General features: G+C 39.3%; 1 protein-coding gene across 3 annotated transcripts in view; it reads left to right on the forward strand.

Moving 5' to 3' along the window:
• KLHL7 (kelch like family member 7) overlaps positions 1 to 21,015 on the forward strand; it is a 70,236-nt gene that overhangs the window by 37,000 nt on the left and 12,221 nt on the right. For all 3 annotated transcript variants that reach the window (XM_021689838.1, XM_044920272.1, XM_044920273.1), the window contains exon 7: positions 6,387 to 6,529. In XM_021689838.1, the coding sequence (XP_021545513.1) occupies positions 6,387 to 6,529 (143 nt within the window). The remainder of the gene's footprint in view (positions 1 to 6,386; positions 6,530 to 21,015) is intronic.

Raw genomic sequence — 21,015 nt, forward strand, 5'->3', positions numbered from 1 at the left:
TTATCCTTCTTGGTATTTGTTTTGTTTTCTGAATCCAGCGATCTGTGTTTTTCGTCATTTAGAAAATCCTCAGCCATTTTTCTTCAAATAATGCCACTGCTTCAGGAATTCTAATGAGAAATGTTGGCAAGTCTTTCCTTTGTGATTTCTAAACTTTTCATTCATCTTTGTCTCTTTGTGTTGCATTTGGGATAATTGTTGAAATCTATATTACAGTTCACTAATTCTTCTTTCATCTGTCTCTATTCTGATCAATTGTTTAACTTATCCTTTGAGTTTTGAATATTAACTAAATATTTCATTTTTTCAGAGCAGCCTGGTCATTTTTGATGGTCTTTGCTCATGTTTTCAGTTCTTTCATTTCTGTAAACATTTTAAATGTAGTTATTTTGTGTTTTGTGTTTGATGATGCCAATATCTGAAGTCTTTAAAGACCAAATGCTGCTATTTGTTGTTTCTTTTGACTTATTCCTGGTGGCTTAATTCCTTATGTGTTTTGTAATTTTGGATTGTGAGTTTATATTTTTTTTATCTTGATTTCCAAGAATATTGGGAGGCCTGGGATATATTACTGTGGGTCTTCCCTGCTCTCCTCAAAAGGAGAATGGTGTTTGCTTTTGCCAGGTGCCCTGGGGCACAAAAAAACCAAGACTACTTTGAATCTTTCTTGACTTATGGTTTCCCTAGACTTGCAAGTAGGTAAATTCAAACCTCAAACCTGCACAGGGGCAGGGCCATCATTATAAATTCTTAAAGGAAGGAAACTTTACCTCACCTGGAGCTGAAATTTAAATAGGCAAATTACTATTTATGTCTTTTGCCATAAGGCAGTTTGGTTTTTTGCCCCCTTTTTTTTTTAGCTCATCTTTTCATTAAAGGTATAACAATCCAAGTGATCTGGCTTTAAACAAAGATCTCAATTCCAACATCTTACTTGTATAAATCCAAGACCTTATCTTCTCTCCCTCATATAGCCAGTAAGATAAATTTCTAGGTTTCCAATATTATCAAAAGCCCTCAGAGTAGCACCATTAGTGCTTGCCATTCTAGAGGTCTCTTAATGCTTACCATTCTAGAGCTTAGTTTTCTCATTTTTCACCCTCTGATCTTAGCTGTACATTTACTTTGCCACTTTAACCATTTTATTTTGTTTTGTTTTGTTTTAAGTAATCTCTACCCAATAATGTGGGGCTCGAACTCAAAACCCAGGAATCAGGAGAGTTGCATACCCTACTGACTGAGCCAGCCAGGTGCCCCTTTACTGTGCATTTAAAAGAATGTGGGGGGTAGTGGCACCTGGGTGGCTCAGTCGGCTAAGTGCCTGCCTTTGACTCAGGTCATGATCCCGGGGTCCTGGGATCGAGCCCCACATCAGGCTCCCTGCTCAGTGGGGAATCTGCTCAAGGATTTTCTTTCTCAGATATCTCTCTCTCGTTCTCTCTTGTTCCCTCTGCCCCTCCCACCACTCATGCTTATTTGCTTTTTCAAAAAAAAAAAAAAGAATATGGGTTTTTTTTTTTCAAGATTTATTTATTTTATTTTATTCTTTACAAGATTTTATTTATTTGAAAAAGAAAGGGTACGAGCCAGGGGAATGGCAGCGGGAGAGGGAGAAGCAGGCTCCCCACTGAGCAGGGAGCCCAATGCGGGGCTCGATCCCAGAACCTCATGACCTGAGCCAAAGGCAGACGCTTAACCAACTGAGCCACCCAGGCGTCCCTATTTATTTATTTTAGAGAGAGAGAGCACAAGCAGGAGGGGCAAAGAGAGGGAGAGAGAATCTCCAGCAGACTCTGCACTGAACACAGAGCCTGATGTGGGGTTTGTTCTCACGACAGAGCCGAAACCAAGAGTTGGATACTAAAGCAACTGTGCCACCCAGGCACCCCTAAAACAATGTTTTAATGTTCATTCTTTCCAGCATTATAGTTATTTTGTACCGGGAAGTGTTTGTGAAAGTCTGAACTGTCCTACTGCTGTAAAGAGAAGTTTAGCTTATTCTTTAAAAAGGCATGAAATATGCAGTGTACTGACTGTAATGTGCTGAGTTAAGTAGACTCCTGCTAACTCTCCTGGGCTCTTGAATTCCCATTCATCTTAAACCAAAAAACCACATAGACAGTATCTACAAATGGAACCAGCAGTTCGATTTCAATTAATGTGATGAGCAAGAAAGCCTCTCATAGAAGGTAGTTGGAACCTATTTTGAACCATTAAGTTGTTTTTGGTACCTCATCTGGACATTTCATTTAAGGTATAGCTGGTTTCAGTCACAAAGTTGAGGAAATAATTGAAAGAGAAATGAGCATTTTCCCTCCTGCCTAAGACATCTTTCTCAAGAGTGGCCTTAAGTTCGAATGTCCTAGTTATTAAATTGTATCACTTGCCTCTTATTTGGAAGTTAAGTAAAATTTTCATTAAACACCTACTACTTAATAATATTGTTGTGATTTTAGGTATGTTGACCCAATATTGTCCCTTAAATTGGAAAAATATCATGATATAGTCATACAATGGAATGCTTTGTATTTACTAAAAATATTTTAAATGAATAATTTAGAAATTTTTCATAATTGGCAAAAGCATAAAACAGTATATGGTATAATATCTTTCTGTTAAATGAAAATAAAAATTTTTTTAAAAGACTAGGAATATTTTAATCCAGTTAAAATGTCAAGGGAGGGGCGCCTGGGTGGCTCAGTTGGTTAAGCAACTGCCTTCGGCTCAGGTCATGATCCTGGAGTCCCGGGATCGAGTCCCGCATCGGGCTCCCTGCTCGGCAGGGAGGCTGCTTCTCCCTTTGACCCTCCTCCCTCTCATGCTCTCTGTCTCTCATTCTCTCTGTCTCAAATAAATAAATAAAATCTTTAAAAAAAAAAATGTCAAGGGAAAAAGAGAAGAGGGTATAAGTCAAGGACATATTTTTGTGAATACCTACATTTAAGCAGTGCTAGGAGGAAAAGAACCAGGAAAGAAGAATGTACTAAACTACTTGAACTGAAGTCCAGTGTCTTGAAAACCAAGGTACAAGGAGAGTTTTAAGAAGTGGAGCATGGGTGGCCCCTAGTCTCTTAAGTTGAGAGAGATGAATGAAAATGGGGACCAAAAAGATGCATTTAGATTAGAGCTTTCACCTTTTGGATTTCATACATGTTAATATGAGGTTTTTTGTCATGCCTCCATTCCCAAACCGTGTGTTGTATTTCTGGTTTCATTGACAAAGAGCTGCACCTGTTTCTTCATACTGTAAAGCTGAAGAAAGACAACTATCCAATCTCAGTCAAGTGCAGTATTTAATTCTTATGTGAATTGTGAATTGATTTAGAAACAGGATAGCAGGATTGTTCCAGAAATCCAACCAAGTACAGGGGATTCCAGAAAGCCAGTAAGGCTCTTGAGCAGGAAACTCTGTTGTTTATTACATTTTTTTTCCCTTTTCTCTTTTTAAATAAAGACAGTAGGTTATTCTAAAATTCCTTGACTGGCACAAGCAGCTGAGAATCTTCTTGACTTTGGGACCTGGGCAGAGCTAAATGGGGGAAAGAAGACCTCCAGCCTCCCTTCTTAAGGTCATCAGTTAGTTAACCTTCCTACCATCTGTGTTAGAGCTGTCTTTTGAGAGTGGAAGCAAAACAGAAAGACAGTAGAAAAATAGAGTTTTTATAACTAAAAGAAAATGAGTTATAAAATAAAAATGAAAAACACAGTCAAAGCCACCACAAAGGGCCAGACCAACTTCTTACTCAAAATTTGCAAATGACAATACCTGACTCTCAAAGGAATAACTCCTAAAGCAATAAGCCTAAGAAGCAAAGAGCTCCTCAGGGAAAGATGTCAGAATGTTTGTCCCCAACCCTGTCCTTGGAGAGAAAAAGCCTATCAGTGAAGCCCCAGCTTATGCTTCCTTCAGGGGTCAACACCGTTGGCCACAGTCCACCACTTTTACCCAGTGACCTGCCTGGAAACAGTTCCCTCCTGTCTCTCTCCTTCTTTGCTACCTGTCTTCTCTGGTTGGGAGTATCCACAGTGCACTTGTGGCCTGTGTGGAGCCCTCCTAAGAGCAGTAGCTCTCAAACCCTAGCATTTCTGATTTCGGAGTCTGGGGTAGTGTACAGTAATCTGGATTTTTAACAAGTTTTCAGGTGCCGTTGCTGCTGGTGGTGGTCAGGGAAGCACACTTTAAGAACTGCTGTCTTAGACCTGGAGTGGGAGGGCTGAAGGGGAGGTCAGCAAACTACATGCCACAGGCTGTAGCTAGCCCTGAGTAAAAAGTGGTTTTTGCATTTATAAAGGATTATAAAAACAAACAAATGGAGAGTGTGTGACAGAAACCGTATGTGGCCTGCAAAGCCTAAAATATTTACTATCTGGCCCTTTCCAGAAAAAGTCTGACCCCTGACCTAGATCATGCACCAGAGCCTTAGCTGCAAAGGTTGCCTGCTGGTCTAATACGAAGTGCTTTTACCCAAACTCCAAAACGAAGGAAATGCTAAATACTGATACTGATTTTCATTCGCTCGCAAACTTCTCCAACCTGTCTCTCTTTTATAAAGGCCCAACATATATAGCCTCATGAACAAAGTGTTTTGCATGTGTTAAGAATTGCTGACATTATTTTATTTTTGGATCAGTAATACTACACATCATATATAGTTCAAAGATATAAAAGGGTATATAGTGAAAAGAAAATCTCTCCAATACCCCTGCTCCCTACCCCCTCATCCCCTCATGCTGGAGGTACTATTACTATCTTATATATCCTTCCATAGATAGTCTACATACGCATTTACTTACATATACTTGTATAAATTGTGTATATAACTATATGTATAAAATACAAAGTTTTAAAACACAAATGGCATCATACTGTGTATTCGGCTGCATACTGCTTTTTTTCATCCCACATTAGTTTTTGGAGATCATTCCATGGGTATATACTACTCTTTTTCACTTTTCTTAAAAGCCACGTATAATATTCCATTGTATGAATATACAGTAATTTTTAACCACTTCCCTGACTGAACTTTACGTTGATAAACTCCTAGAAGAATTACTGACTAAAGAGTGTGTGCATTTGTAATTTGGGGGAGATCATAATATATTGCTCTGCATATAGTTTGTACTTGTCCACATCCCCACCAGCAATGTGTAGGAATCAGCATGTGTTTCCCCACACCTATATTATACTCTGTGTTCCAGACAGTTTGATCATGGCCAATCTGATAAGTGAAAAAGTATGATTTAATTTGTATTTCTCTAGAACACTTGAGCATCGTTTCATATGTTTAAGAGTTGTTTGTAGTTAGTTCTTTTTCTGTGAACTGTGTTCTGTTAATTAATGGAATTTCTTTTAGTAACTGGTTTTAATTTTATTAATTGGGTATCTTTCCAATTGGTCTGTTATATGATTAATAAATATTTTCCTAATTTGTCATTGTCTTTTTTTTTTTCTGCCATGCAGCAATTTAACTTAAAATTTTATGTAGTTAAGTCTGAATTTTTTTTCATGGCTTCTGTGTTTTTTGCCTTGCATCCCCATTTGGGGCCCTTTTTTTTTTTTTCCTTTTTTTAAGATTTATTTATTTATTTTAGAGGGAGAGAGAGCACAAGCTGGAGGGTCAGAGGGAGAAAGAAGAAAGAATCTCCAGCAGACTCCGTGCTGAGCGTGGAGTCGGACGCTGGGCTTGATCTCACAACCCTGAGATCAAGACCTGAGCCAGAACCAGGAGTTGGTCGCTTAACTCCTCCACTTGATCCCCCTCCTCTCTCAAATAAATAAATCTTCAAAAAAAAAAAAATCATCTAAGGCATCTACTTCTCAAAGTTTTATGTGCATCTAAATTACCTTGGGATTTTGTTAAATATGTAGATTCTGGTTCACTAAGCTTAGTAGATTCTGAGGTTCAGTAGTTCTAACAAACTCCCAGATGCGAAGCTGCTGGCCTTTGAACCACATTTTAAGTGTCCGTACTAGTGCCTGGACCATACCAACAGAATTTTTTATTTGATAGGTCTGTAGTAGTTTCAGAGATTTCCTAGGTGATTCTCATGTACAGGTAAGATTGAGAACTGCTAGGTTAGGAGATTTGAATTTCAGTCATTATTATTTTGGCAGCCATTGTTGGAAGAGCCAGATAATTCACTGGTATGTAATAGATGGATGGGGCATTCTTAGCATAAAAGTGATTGCTAAGAATAACAAATTGGTTGGGACTCAGATCCTTACACATTTTCCTGCCTCTTCCCCCCTCACTCTTTGCTTAAATGCTATAGAGGGATAGTAGAAAAAGTTACAGAAATAAAAGCACTATGATACTTGGTTATTTCCTCTTCAAAGCATTAAAGTGCCTGAAGTTCTTGAAAAGTTGCCATGTGTTTTTCTACAGGTGGAATGAGGTATCATCTGCTGTCTCCAGAGGATCGAGAGGAATTGGTAGAAGGCACAAGGCCCAGAAGAAAGAAACATGACTATCGCATAGCCCTATTTGGAGGCTCCCAGCCACAGTCTTGTAGATATTTTAACCCAAAGGTAACTAATTTTTGTTTTTGCCTTTGAAAGCCTTGAGCACATATACACTCACCTGCCATTAGTAATAATAGCTCATGCCTTTAGAGAAGTTGCAGTTTATTTGTTCTTTCATGTATCTTTTGAGATACACAGTTCTCTTTGTTTAACAAATAAGGAAATTGAAGCTTAGTCAGATTTTAAATGTTTCCATAATTGCTCTGGAGCACTGCATAGTAATCACTATCAGAGAAAATGGAAAACTAGTTCTCCTATCTTATCTCATTTTGTTAGCAACTCCTTGCTTTCCTTATGTGTAATCTTCAGTGAAAATATTCTGGAGCTGTATGTGGGGGGTTTTTTTTTGGTTTTTTCTTAGTAGTTATGTTTTAATGTAAAATAATACATAGTAATTCTAGAAAATTTGGAAAACCAAGAAAATAAGAAAGAAAAAAGATAAAGTTACCCTTAACTCAACCATCTAGAAATGATCGCCAATTTTAATGTGTTTTCTGGTATATGTTATGCCATTTGGGCCAGCAAAGCCTGAGTCTTAGGTCTAGAAACACAGTTTTTCTTAATAGATTATTAGTTAAAACTTTGAGAAGAGAGTACACTCACATTTCTACCCCTTGTTTCTTAGACCTGTGTGTTTTGGCTATGGAAGAGATAATATTGTATTTTGCTAGTTCTGTATGTATTTCTGTGGTATTTCTGCAAATACCACAGTCATAAAAGATATCACCTATAACTGGTATTGAATCTAAGCATATAATGGTCTATTTTATCATTTTGTTGGCCCATTTTTGGTTGATGATAGATACCTGATGAGTGAAGCATCCTCTTGACTTCAGGATACTTATCTGATACTCATTTCTTTGGAGGTGTTTTATGTAATACTGTAGAGGTAATGAACAAAGCATTTGTAAAAACGCATACAGTGATGTTGTCAAGAGTGCAAAACATAGTGAAGATCAATCCAAGTCTAGAATCAGTATCAATTCCAATGAGAGCAGGGCATTGTCCCTTTAACAGTGGAGGGGTCTAAGTGCAATTAGCCTGGCATTAGGTAACTAACTGGTTCCCCAAGGTTTGGTAACAAATCAAGGGCTTAGGATTGGTCCATATTCCTGACAAAATGGGTGCTGTCCAGTAGTGGATAGCCGCTTGACCTTAGGGAGAGGAAGTACATTAGCTTCCAAAGCTGCTGGCTTATGCAGCTTCTATCACTGCCCCTGTGGTCACTCATAAACCCACTGAGCAAGCCTCAGATTGGAGAGGGAAGATAGAGATGCAGTCCTATCCATGTGATTAAAATTATTAAGAGACTTTGCTGAAGTTGTGGGTACTCTGGTAAGAATTCATATGGGATGCAAATTTGTGTTCTTTCTAAAGGGTCATCTACATTATCCTTCCTCAAATCTTTTTGTCAATAATCTTACATTGTTACTTATTTCAGGTCTACATCCATCTAGGTAAACCATTAGCTACTGTCAAGAATTGATAAAAACTGACCTTAGCGTTTCCCTCCTGAAGGGCATAATGGAAAATAAAAGGAACTACTTAAGATTCTGCCAGATCAGAAGGTTTCTTCTGAATTGTCCTTCAGGTACCATTTCTGAAGGGACTATAATGCTTTAGCAGTCTACTGTTGGCTAGTACTGTCATAAATGAACCAAGCTCAGGTCTCTCAAATTTATCAGCTGATTTATAGGGACCACCTCTATGGAGACAGAACCCTGGTTGACGGAGAAGGCCTCCTAGGAAAGGGTTGTAATTAGCTCATTTGGGTATTCTGTGCATTTGAAACCTCTGTAAGCCCAGGGCTATGTTTAAATACCAAATTATTGGTCGAAGGCATGCTATTTGTGATTTGGTAGATTAGGTAAAACTGTTCAAAATGTGTTAATGGTATGGTTACCTGGTTTTCCTTGATGTCAGACATTTGCTGTCTGTCAAGACCTAGTGGCCAGCCAGGAGCTATTTCCTGAAAAAAATGATACCTGCTTAAAGGAGGTTGACCTAGCTCCAGAATCCCAGGATCATGCTCTGTGGTCATACTGGAACATGATCCAAACTATAAGCAGCATCCTTTTTTTTTTTTTTAAGATTTTATTTATTTATTTGACAGAGAGACAGCAAGAGAGGGAACACAAGCAGGGGGAGTGGGAGAGGGAGAAGCAGGCTTCCCGCGGAGCAGGGAGCCCGATGTGGGGCTCGATCCCAGGACCCTGGGATCATGACCTGAGCTGAGGCAGATGCTTAACGACTGAGCCAACCAGGCGCCCTTATAGGCAGCATCCTGGTCAGTATCCTCATGCCCCAGGATCACAAAGTAATCTAAGCAGCCAAGCCATTTTACTGTAGCCTGTCCCATTTAGAAAGCTGTCTCCTGCTCTAGCTTTTACTTGCAACTGGCGGGGATTTTTGGTTTACCCAGTTAAAGTATTTAAATGGGACACTCAATTACAGGATATGCCATCTATAATATGTGGGAGATAGTTGGGGCAGCAAGGTGTATCCTTTGTTTCCAAGGAGCTGTACCAACCTACTGTAGGTCAGAACTTGACAAACTTTTTTTCTGTAAAAGACCAGAAAATAAATATTTTCCGTTTTTTTTCATACATGAACAAATGGGCATGGCTGTGTTCCAATAAAACATTATTTACAAAAACAGGCAGTGGGCTAGAGTTGGTGTGTAGGCCATAGTTTGCCAACCCCTGCTCTAGACCTGTAGACAGCTAGGAACTTTGTAGTGACCACCACTGTATTCTAGGATCAACTTCTGTCAAGCACTTGTCTTACCATGTCCTGTTCCCCAGACCTGATCAGTATTATGGGCATCAATATACGAGACCGTGTGTGACTACCTTTCGTAAAGTGAGATATACCAAGGCTCCTGCAGCTTAGATTACAGCATACAGAGAGTCAGGAGATCCTTGGGATCAGACCATGAAATCATTTTGTTTTCCCTGCCAGCTGAAAAGAAATCCCATCTAATTGTCTGAGTAGACAGTAACAGAAATATACATTAGCCAAAGTGTTAGCTATATGCCGAGTTTTAGTAGTTGCTTCAGTCTGGTCCAGGAAAAGACCACACCTGGCACTGCCACAACTATTAGAGGCACTGGTCTTGGCAGGTCCTACAAAGCAGCAGTTCCTCCTCTATTTTGGTAGCGAAGGAGGTCTTACCAAAGAAGGCTCCTCCTGCTTACTGTAATACTTAACACCATGATTCATAGAACAGATATGCTGTCAGGTAGCAAAAAGACCTCTCCAAGTATGGAGGATCAGAATTGGATTGGTTAAACACCATCATATTTGGACTGTCCATATTGGGCTGCTCTCAGCTCATCCATCTGTGTCTGGCCCATTCCTCTGTCTCCAGAATATAAGCTCATCTTCTTACAAAGACATCTGGCTTCCTTTCTCAGTAAAGACTGGGTGTCCGGCAGGTACCACAAGGCTTCCTGGCCTATGCAGTACACTCCAATAAGCACAATGGCATTGTGCTTAAGAGATTGATACACCTACCCATCTGTTTCACACCAGGTAAGGTTAAGAGTCTTGACATATCAGTGCCTGTTTAATTTCAGTGCTTTTTGACTTTTCAGGATCCTTTTGATTCAAGAGCAGGAAATTTATAAATATGGTGTTTTTTTCCAAGCAAAAATTGAAATCATAGGACTTTATAATTCTATGAATTGCAGCTTTCGGGTGTTGATCATAATCCCCTCTTGTTTTCCAAAGCCTAACTATGGTATTGGTTTACGGTTAAAAGCAAAAAACCTAGCTACACTTACGAGGAGAGCATAACATACAAACTTGTCGAATGTTGTACACCTGAAACTAGTGTCATGTTGTGTGTCAACTATACTTCAGTTTTTTAAAAAGGCAATTAAACTACATTTTGGTAGAAAATATTTTATATTAAAATAAAGGAGGTGGCTATTTTGATGTACAGAGGGATAGGAGAACCCTGATTTCATTTAGGAAACAGTAAGCATTGTTTGTAGTATATGGCAAACGTGGAATGACTCTTAGCACTCTGTTTGGTCTGTAGTCCTAACACTTTGCTTGATTTTTTTTTTATTGGACAGTTGAAAAGAAACACGTATTCTCCACAAGCCTGGAAATGATGACTGTAACTTCAGAATTCTTATTTGCTCTTATCAGTGGCCCATACATACTTAACTGCTCTTTTGTATAGTCATCCACAAATTTTTAGACTTTCAATGGAAAAATTCAAATAATTGAGGAAATAACTACCAATAAAAATATCCTCATTCTATCAATTATCTCTTACGCCCTGAAGCTAACACCATTAGAATCCCACTTCAATGTTTATTAAATGTGTCTGTTAGAAGTACCAGGCCCTCCCTTCTTTTTACTATAAAACTTTATCTTGAGGAACTTTCACCCATTACTATTTTTTGTATATAATATTTTAATATAAGTTGATAAATCATTATTCTAATAAAATAATTGAGAAGGCTGATTTCATTATTATTTATCTTGAATCTGCCTAAGTGAACATTATTTCATTATTCGATTCAAATAGATTGCTTAATGAAAAGTACTATACAGGAATTACTTTAAAATTCTTGAACTTAGAATTCAGAATTCAGAAATTCAGAATTGACCTTCATTAAGTGGGACCCATTTGTATGTCCTGTACTAGCCAAAAATTTATCATTTTCAGAATTGATCTCCTTCAAAGGGGGCAATTGAAGCAGTATTACTTAATCAAATTATCCAGAATTAAGACAGTATCCCTAAAAACTATTGTCTTTAGATTTTTCCTTGGATGTCCTTGGTGAGAGGAGGCAAATATTTGTATTAATTGCTGACTGAAAAATGATAAAGAAAATCTTAATTTTCTTTCCTGAGTATTAATAGAAAAAAGTCTTGGGTTGCTGTATCAAATTGAAATTATATAATTCTTGTTATGGTCCTTTTATAAAGCTTGTTAAGCCTCCCTTTCCCCACCTGTACCTGTTTTTAAAGTTTTCAAGTGCTTAGTGATTACTGAAAGTTGTTTATATGTAACCAGTGCTCTATTCTCTTAGTATTGGTATTCTCTAATTGTAGAATGAGAATGTCTTATGATATTGATGCCTAAATAAAAGTTGACTTAATGGACCATTTTTTATTTGGACTCTTCCTACCGGTAAAACGATGAGCTCTGAAGGGCTTAGAACTTTGTGAAGTGGCTCACCACTTTAATATGGTGGAGAAATAGGAGACTGTGCCCTAGAGAAAAAGGGATTCTGCATATTCCCTGCCAAAAACAAGTAAGGACTAAGACCAGTAGGGTAAGTAAGGGCCAGAGCCTATAAATTACAAAGGCAGAAAACCATATGGTGCTGTATCACATGGAACCATCAGGTTCAGAAGGTTTACCCTGAGTACATTTTCTTATTCAGAGCTCTTAAGTAGACCCATCACTGAGCTTAGTGTCTGGCCCAATGTGGATACTCAAGTTCAAAAGGATGAATAAAGCAGTATAACTTTATATAACATTTCACAAGCAATTTTGTCAGTTGGCTTTATAGGACTGGATTTAAATATAGTGGGCCCTAAATAAAAAAAATGAAATTACCTTCAACTTAGAACACATTTTCCTGTTGGAAATATTGTTTAATATAGGTATTGCAGTGCTTTTTCTCACAGTATTGTAGCCACCTTATCTCTTAAAACAGCCCTCTCCTGAGGAGATGGTCCCACTCTGTGATCAGGGTGGAAATGGGCAGTTGTACATTGCATATGATTGTGAAAGATGTGTGCATAAAGAAGTGTAAACCTTAAATTAAAAAACTAACAAGGCTTTTTGTAAGAGTCCATCAGTAGTGCTTGCTACCAGCAAAAGAGTGCTGTAGAAGCAGTACACCGAGGTAAAAGGGTGAGCACTGCTAAAATGATCAGGAGCACCTACAGGAACAAAATATCCAACATGGGCAGCAGTAATCCCAAGTGGATTGGTCCTATAGCTTCGTGCCCAGGGGCTGACATTGTTGGAATGCAAGTGTGGGTCATCATGGGTATCCCTTAAGCTTCCTTAGTTGTCGTTATAATAGGCACCCAGTGGTAACAGTGTCCTCTGCAGTGTGTGCACAGTAAGTGTTCCTCAAGCTTGATTGTTTGCAGGCAGTTTGGTTAGACAAGTGGTCCCTCACGTTCATGTGGAAGAGACTGGAACATATTCTGAAGTAAATTCTCAGCAGAGTGCTCTGCCTCCCTAGAATGTTCCAAGATATTGAGAGCCTCTGTTCTTCTCTTTTCAAGCACCACACAGTTTTGTGGTTTTGTTCTAAAATCAAACTAACAGCCCGTTGTGTCCCACGAAGTTCCCACTTCAGGGATCTGGTTCCTTTTGTCACTGCATCTGCAAGAAACCCCAGGGAAATATGACTAACCACGGGAGTGATGATGTCAGACTCATTGTCTTTAATTATCATAAATTAACAGATCAGTCCCCTAAAAAACCTCGGAGAGAACAGAAATAGAGCTGTAGGTGTTTGAGTGAGGGCTGTAAGTGGGAAGGAATGAGGAAACTAAAAATGATATCTGTGTGTGGTGGTATTTTAAAGGACTCCAGCCATCCTAGGGTTAGCTGGAGAGTAGTGGGCATATGAATACAGGGCTACAGGGGTAAGGGTCAGGCTGAGGGTAACCAACAGAGAAGGAGATAAATTATCACTATTTACTATACCATGTCACTTAAAAAATTTCTGTTGGCTACCTTGGTAATTGTTCATATGATGACCCAGAGGCACAGTCAGATCTGTCATCCTAGTATTAAAACATGTCCGAATAGATTTGGTGTGATTATTTTCTTTGAATATTGATGATCAGGTATAAGAGATAATTATCCTCAGCTGTTAGAAACATCAGAGCACATTGTATGGAATATGTACAGAAGCATAAAGCAGTTAGAGGTTGAGGTCAGTGAGGTGGCCACTGAACATAGCCATTTAAAAGTCCCAATATGGGGGGCGCCTGGGTGGCTCAGTTGGTTAAGTGTCCAGCTGTTGATCTCAGCTCAGGTCTTGATCTCAGGGTTGTGAGTTCAAGCCCCATGTTGGGCTCCATGCCCAGGGTGGAGGCTACTTAAAAAAAAAAAAGAAAGAAAAAGTCCCAATATGGGACAGGCAGAAACAGCCTTATTGATTTGAAGAGCTCCCCCTGAATTGGATTTGTCCATGGAAGCTTCATGGAGATTTTCTTGAGGGAAACTTATTGGTAGAGTTTGGATAGGAAGAAAGAGAAAAGACAATAATATATTGACTGCTAAGTATGAATGCATCTTTTTGGCTTGATAAGTATGGTTATTAAAATTTTTCATACAAGCTTCCAAAGCATTACTTAACTGAATGGAATCTAACAACTTTGTGCTTTAAAAAAAGAAATTAGAAAGGTGGAAAAAATGAAGGAAAAGGCCCCTGTTTTTTTTTTTTTTTTTTTTTTTTTTTGTAAAGGAAAGCAGCTCTTTTATATAGAAAGCATTTCAGGTTTAGGTATATGAGCTTAGGCAAATCAGCTAGTCTTTCTAAACTTCAGTTTTCTGGTCTTTTAACAAAAAGTTGAAATCTTCTCAGGATTTGTGTGAATTTCAATTATGTTCATTTGACTCCATCTTTTTTTTGATCTTCATGCACTCAGTTTCTCCCTGCCATCTTTCGGATTCCTCACTTTCCATATTTAAATGTAAATTTTGAGATTTGAGATAATCATTTAAAGGGTAATATGCCTTCCTGTGCCAAGATTTAAAATAACATATCAGGGTTCATCTCAAGGCAAATCTTCTGTTGAGATAATTGGCAGAGTGCCAGCACAGGGATATTTCCCTCCTATTTCATTTATTTTCTACTCAAAGGACAAGCCGTATTATTGAGCATAATATCCTTCTTGGGTTTCACTTTTGGATTGAGTTTCATTTCATATTTAAATTTCTAAGTAGTTTAGGTTTGAGTTTTTGGGTTTTGGTGGTACAGTTTTCATCTGAAAGTGAAAGGAAGAACATTTTGTGACTTTATAAAACAGCAGTTATTCTGAATCAGTGATTCCCTTTAAACTGGTCTCTGGCCTTACTTCAGTCTCCTTGCTAATGTTTAACAATCATTAACAGCTGAAAAATGACCACTTAACAGGTTTGCTGTTCCTCATTTTATCTAGCAGTTTACAACGGCACAATCATGCCCCTCCTACCCCACCCAGCACCCACAGTGGAAGCCATTTTTCAACTACAATGCTGTATTTCTTGAAGAACTTAGATTACAAGAGTGGTTTCTCCTAATGGCTGATTGTTAAACCCCTTTCTGGACTTTAAGAGTTTAATATGTATCCAGAAATATTTGTGTGACCGTGTTGAAAATGAGTGTATTTCAAAATGGGTACAACCTATGAAATTACTTGGCATCATCACGTGTTTTCTTCTGAAAACCAGAGTGCCCTAGTAACTGTGCTGTTTGGAAGGAAGGCAAAGACTGTTTTTGATCTGTCCTGTAGTTGAAATGCAGCCTCATAGTATAGTAGCTGTTAAGTTTTTCAGTTCTTAAAACCTTAAATTAGTTTTACTTCCACTTTTTTGTTAAAACATTTAGCACTGTTACAAGCATTTGCTCTGAGAAGTTGTTTTCCTTGTACCATATTTTTGGTACCATTTGCCTGGTTGTTGTATTTACTTTTTCTGTTTAAAAAAAAAAAAACAGAACAGTGGTGCCTGGGTGGCTCAGTTGGTTAAGTGTCTGCCTTCGGCTCAGCTCATGACCCCAGGATCCTGGGATTGAACCCTGCATCGGAGCAGGGGGTCCGCTTCTCCCTCTCCCTCTGCCTCTCCCCCAGGGCTTGTGCTCTCTCTCTCCCTCACTCTCTCTCTCAAATAAATAAATAAAATCTTAAAAAAAAAAAAAAAGAATAAACACATGCTCACTGTAGAAAATTCAAATTTAGCAAGATATAAAAGAGAAAGCCCAGGCACTCCCAATATCAAAAGACAGTCATCAGTAGCTAGTGAACATCATTCCAGTCTTCTCATTTTACATATATGAGATCATACTGTATGTGCTGTCTTGCAGAAACTGTTTTCACTCTTTCAGCATTTATATTGTGGAGGTATTTTCATGTCAGTGAAAATATCATCCTTTTGAAGGGCTACAGAGTATTCCATCATAAGGATATAGCATAATTTATCTAAATCTAAGGATATACCATAATTTGTTTAATGCTTATCTTCTTCATGCACAATTGGCCTATTTCCTATTTTTCCCTGTTAAAATACCCCTGCAGTGAAACATCTTGTATATGCCAACTTTGTACACTGTCCCAATTTTTTCTATAGGGTAAATTCCTGGGAGAAGAATTGCTCTAGCAAAGGATAAAGATGGAAACTATTTTGATTTACCAAAAAAGTAAAGAAAAGCCTGGTTTCTAACATCGGGTACTGTTTGTTGGTTGTCACTGGTTTTCTGTCCCTCAGTAGTGCAGCCACCAAACGACCAGGGGCCAGAGTGACAAGATGTATCCTGGAGTCAGTATAATTTAAAGGCAGCACTGCAGTGCTAGGAGCCCTGTGCAGGATCTGTAGTCTTGGACCTTTAGAAAGTATGAAATGAAGATGGCTCAGCTGGATGAGACATACTTTTCCGCAACTGTGGCCTAACACTCAATAGAAATATTCCCTTCGGTGTGCTAAGCCCTGGGCTAAATACCATACAAAGACAGGGGGAAAATCCCCGTTTTCAGAGGAGCTCTGGTTTTAGTGCTTAAGCATTGCTTTTGTAAGTGATAAGATATGGAGGCTGTGCAGGAGGACCTCACAGCCATCCTGCCAACTTCCTGATTTGTATGATTTGTAGATGAGGCTGGTTCAGGTCCTTTGATGTCAAGTCAGATACCTGGAGTGACTTAGCTAGAAATATAACAGGAACAGGAAGAACCCAGATTACTCCATTCCCAATCCATTGTTCTTTCTAGGAGGCCCGGTAATAAGATTTTTAGAGAAGCAGGGCAGTGTAGGGGTTAAGAGTGCAGTTTTGGAGTCTGACAAATTTGAACTTAAATCTTGGGTTCACCACTTTCTAACTCCATAACATTGGACATGGTACTTAACTCTCTGAGGTTTTGTTATCTGTTAGATAAGGTTCTTACCTCATAGGATTATTGAGGAAATTAAATAAAATAATGTTTTAAGATATTTCAGCATAGTTCCTGGAAAGGGAAGTGCTTGATAATGAATAAATTAACTAGTAGCTCTTTGTTCAGCGATGCTTTTCTAAATCATTTGGACCTTAAGATCATTGGATTTTAGGGCTGAAAGGGGGGGAGGGCTCTAAGCTCATCTAGTTCAGTCTTTTTGTTTCACGGGGAAGGGAGCTAACATCCCTGAAAGGTGAAGTGACTCCGTGCGACCCATAGCTTCTCCACAGCCTAGCTCAGTGCCCGCCTTTCCCAGCTCCCTAGAGCTGCATTCTTTGTGATCTTGTGAAATGAATGAAGCCAGAAGTGTTTTTATGCATTTTTCATGAAACTACTTCTAGGGATGTTCTTGGATCTGGCATAAACCTGCTTTCTATATAGATTGTTGCCATAGTTCTGTGATTATTTTTTGAACAGCTCTTAGAAACTAAAATTAGGGGCACCTGGGTGGCTCAGTCAGTTAAGCATCTGCCTTCGGCTCAGGTCATGATCCTAGGTTCCTGGGATCGAGCCCCACACTGGGCTCCTTGATCAGGGAGGAGTCTGCTTCTCCCTCTGCCTCTGCCCCTCCCCCTGCTCATGCTCGCTCGCTCTCTTTCTCTCTTTCAAATAAATACAATCTTTAAAAAAAAAAAACAAACTAAAATTAGATAAATGGCTTAACAGAAAATGCTTATAATTTGGTCATCTTAAACTCAGATTAGATTGACTCCTTGAAGTTTCTGCAAGAAATCTTAAGGTTTTACATTTTTGTTAATTTTGCTTTCCTTTTTTCTAAGACCTGTCTTCCCTGCCTTTGGTTGGTTTCCTCTCAAAATGATCCAAAATAAAATTCTCAAGTCCTACAAATAAATAGTATTTCTTTTATTTTGGATTTTGGTTGTCTTGATTATTAAAATCTACATCTGTGGTATCTCTATTATTTGAAGATTCATGTGTTTTCAGAATGCAGATTAGTATAAAATCAGTCCTTACTCTCAAGGAAAATAGCAGGCTGATGTTTTTGCCTGGAGGGATTTAGAGAAGCTGTTACAGCCCCTCACCTCAAGAAGCATCTCACTGTCGGGGCGCCTGGGTGGCTCAGTCGGTTAAGCGTCTGCCTTCGGGTCAGGTCATGATCCCAGGGTCCTGGGATCGAGCCCCACATCAGGCTCCCTGCTTGGCAGGAAGCCTGCTTCTCCCTCTCCCACTCCCCCTGCTTGTGTTCCCTCTCTCACTGTCTCTCTCTGTCAAATAAATAAATAAATAAAAATCTTTAAAAAAAAAAAAAAAAAAAGAAGCATCTCAGTGTCTGCAGCATCGCACTACTGCTGGAGAATCACCCAGGGCAAGATGTAATGGAGCGGAGCACTCAGTCATCAAGCCCAGACTTTAGTGTAGTGAGGATTCAGAACAAGGCAGTCAGGGAAGCCTACAAAAAGGAAAGGAGCCTCGACCTTGAGCTTGAAAAAAGTCTAGAATGTGGTGTATCACAGCAGAGACAAGAAAGGCTAACTAGGACGAGGGAAGACAGGACTTTATACATGAATATGTATGTGTGTGGATGCATAGATGGGTGATCTGTCAAAACTTCCTTCTACCTTTGTCTTTTCCAGGCTTTCCAATTTTCCCATTTTCATATCTTCTCCTCAGCCAAGCACAGAACCTTGCATGAAATAGATACTCAATAAAACTTAACTGAATTAAATTATGTTTCTAGAGTAACAATTCTCTGCCCACACACATACACTGTAACTCTACTGCTATGTATCTATCTTATTGCTGACAGAAAAGCTGCATGTCCCTCTAGCTTGACCTGTAGCCTAGGAGCTCAGGGAGCCTTAAGCAACCCCTCCTTTACCTGCAGGCCCCATGTTGGGAGTAGTCCCATCACTAACATAATACCTGGCATTCATATCTATGGAGCCTGTAAGTCTGACTTCTCATCTATATTTTTACTTTCTCTGCTTGTTTCCTCAACTATACATGTTACCTCCTAGGCAGTATAACAAGTTATTAAAGGGCAAACATCAAATCACCTTCTTAGTATTCTGTTTTGGATAAGGTATAGATTGGGAAAATTAGACTTTCCAGTGAGATCTACCCATACACACACATGGGAAAAAAGCTTCCCTCCATACATGGATACAGCCAAAGCCAGGTGTTTTCAACACAGGTGCATTTAACACCTGACGGGTATATTTAATGAGCTCAAATGTAAAACATTAAATTTTAGCTGAAATGAAATCGTACTTGCATTCTAGGTAAAATTCTTGCAAAGGTCATTTCATCTGCCTAGAAGGTAAACTATTAGGCAGAATATTAAATATAGTCAGTATTGATCAAACTTAGTGTCTAACATGTACTTTAACCAATGACAGTATTTGGAGAGTTGAAAAAGATTTAAAAACTTGAGGATAGGGGCGCCTGGATGGCTCAGTCGTTAAGCGTCTGCCTTCGGCTCAGGTCATGATCCCAGGGTCCTGGGATCGAGCCCCTCATCGGGCTCCCTGCTCAGCAGGAAGCCTGCTTCTCCCTCTCCCACTCCCCCTGCTTGTGTTTCCTCTCTCGCTGTGTCTCTCTCTGTCAAATAAATAAAATAAAATCTATTAATAAAAAAATTTTTTAAAAACTTAAGGATATTAAAAAAAAAAACAAGGATATTTAAGGAAATCAGAGCCCATATTATAAGTAGACAGAAGCATGTGCCTTTCTTGTCCCACGTGCGTGCACACACACATACACACACACACTGCTCACACACACTGGCTAATCATTTCTCCTTTGGGCTTATAGTTCCAAGAGAGCAATTTATTTTTAATTCTTAAATCTGAAGCCTAAGCCCTGTATGACAGGGACATATGAGTACTCATTTATTCCTTACTCAAACCCTTGAGTAGTACTAGAAAATTAGAACTGTTCTGTTACCAAACTCTTGGGTATTATTTCCCCCTTTTTTTGGAACTTCATACCCTAGTGCCTAAATGTTCATTGAGCTAAAAGAAAACGTATTTTGTTTGTGTTTTTAATCCCAGCTCCTACATGGGCAGTTGTTTTTTTTTTTTTTAAGATTTTATTTTTTTGACAGAGACACAGCGAGAGAGGGAACACAAGCAGGGGGAGCAGGGGAGGGAGAAGCAGGCTTCCTGCAGAGCAGGGAGCCCAATGCGGGGCTCGATCCCAGGACCCTGGGATCACGACCTGAGCCGAAGGCAGACGCTTAACGACTGAGCCACCCAGGCACCCCTGGGCAGTTAATTTGAAGAGTAGCATGTCTTAAAGATCATTCAAAAGAATATATCCTTGGATGTGCCAAACATAGTAAGGAAACTAAATGAACCTGTGAACAGCCCTTGTTGTGAAATACTGATACATGCTCACTTCTAATCATCAAGAAGAGAAAAGTGAGTTTCCAGACTAGTCAAAACATTACTCAAGTATTTCATAGTAAATATCACAGCCTTAAGAGTCCTTCTGAATAAACTGGCTCAACTGAATATTTTGTAAAAATTTATTATCACAGAAGTCTACAAAATATCTTCTAGCTTTAGACATCAGTAGGATAACAGCAGTTTAAGCTTCATATTATCCAGTGATTCTTTTTTTTTTAGATATTATTTATTGATTGAGAGAGTAAGTATGTGTGTGAGCTGGGGGAGGGGCAGAGGGAGAGAGAGAATCTCAAGCAATCTTCTTACCAACTGTGGAGCTATACTTGAGGCCAGATGCCGCAACCCAAGATCATGACCTGAGCTGAAATCAACAGTCCAACACGCCTAACCAACTGAGCCACCAGGCGCCCCTCCAATGATTTTTTTTTTTTTAAGATTTTTATTTATTTATTTGTCAGAGAGAGAGCACAAGCAGGGGGAGCAGCAGAGGGAGATGGAGAAGCAGACTCCCCGCTGAGCAGGGAGCCCGATGTGGGACTCGATCCCAGGACCCTGGGATCATGACCTGAGCTGAAGGCAGACGCTTAATGACTGAGCCACCCAGGCGTCCCCCCTCCAATGATTCTTTAAACCACTCTATATATCTGGCAGGGAAGGGATGGGTATGTTTGCATTTGGGTTTTTTTTGTTGTTCTTCTTGTTTACTTTTCTTAATTTTTTTTTTTTATTTGAGAACGAGAGAGAGAAAGAGAGCGAGCACGAGCAGGGGGGAGGGGCAGAGGCAGAGGGAGAAGCAAACTCCCCGCTGAGCAGGGAGCCCGATGCGGGGCTCAGTCCCAGGACCCTGGGATCATGATCTGAGCTGAAGGCAGACGCTTAACGACTGAGCCACCCCGGTGCCCCTGTTGTTGTTTTTAAAGATTTATTTGAGAGAGTGTGTGC

This window comes from Neomonachus schauinslandi, chromosome 12 (genome assembly GCF_002201575.2).
Source record: "Neomonachus schauinslandi chromosome 12, ASM220157v2, whole genome shotgun sequence".
NCBI classification, from domain to species: Eukaryota; Metazoa; Chordata; class Mammalia; order Carnivora; family Phocidae; genus Neomonachus; species Neomonachus schauinslandi.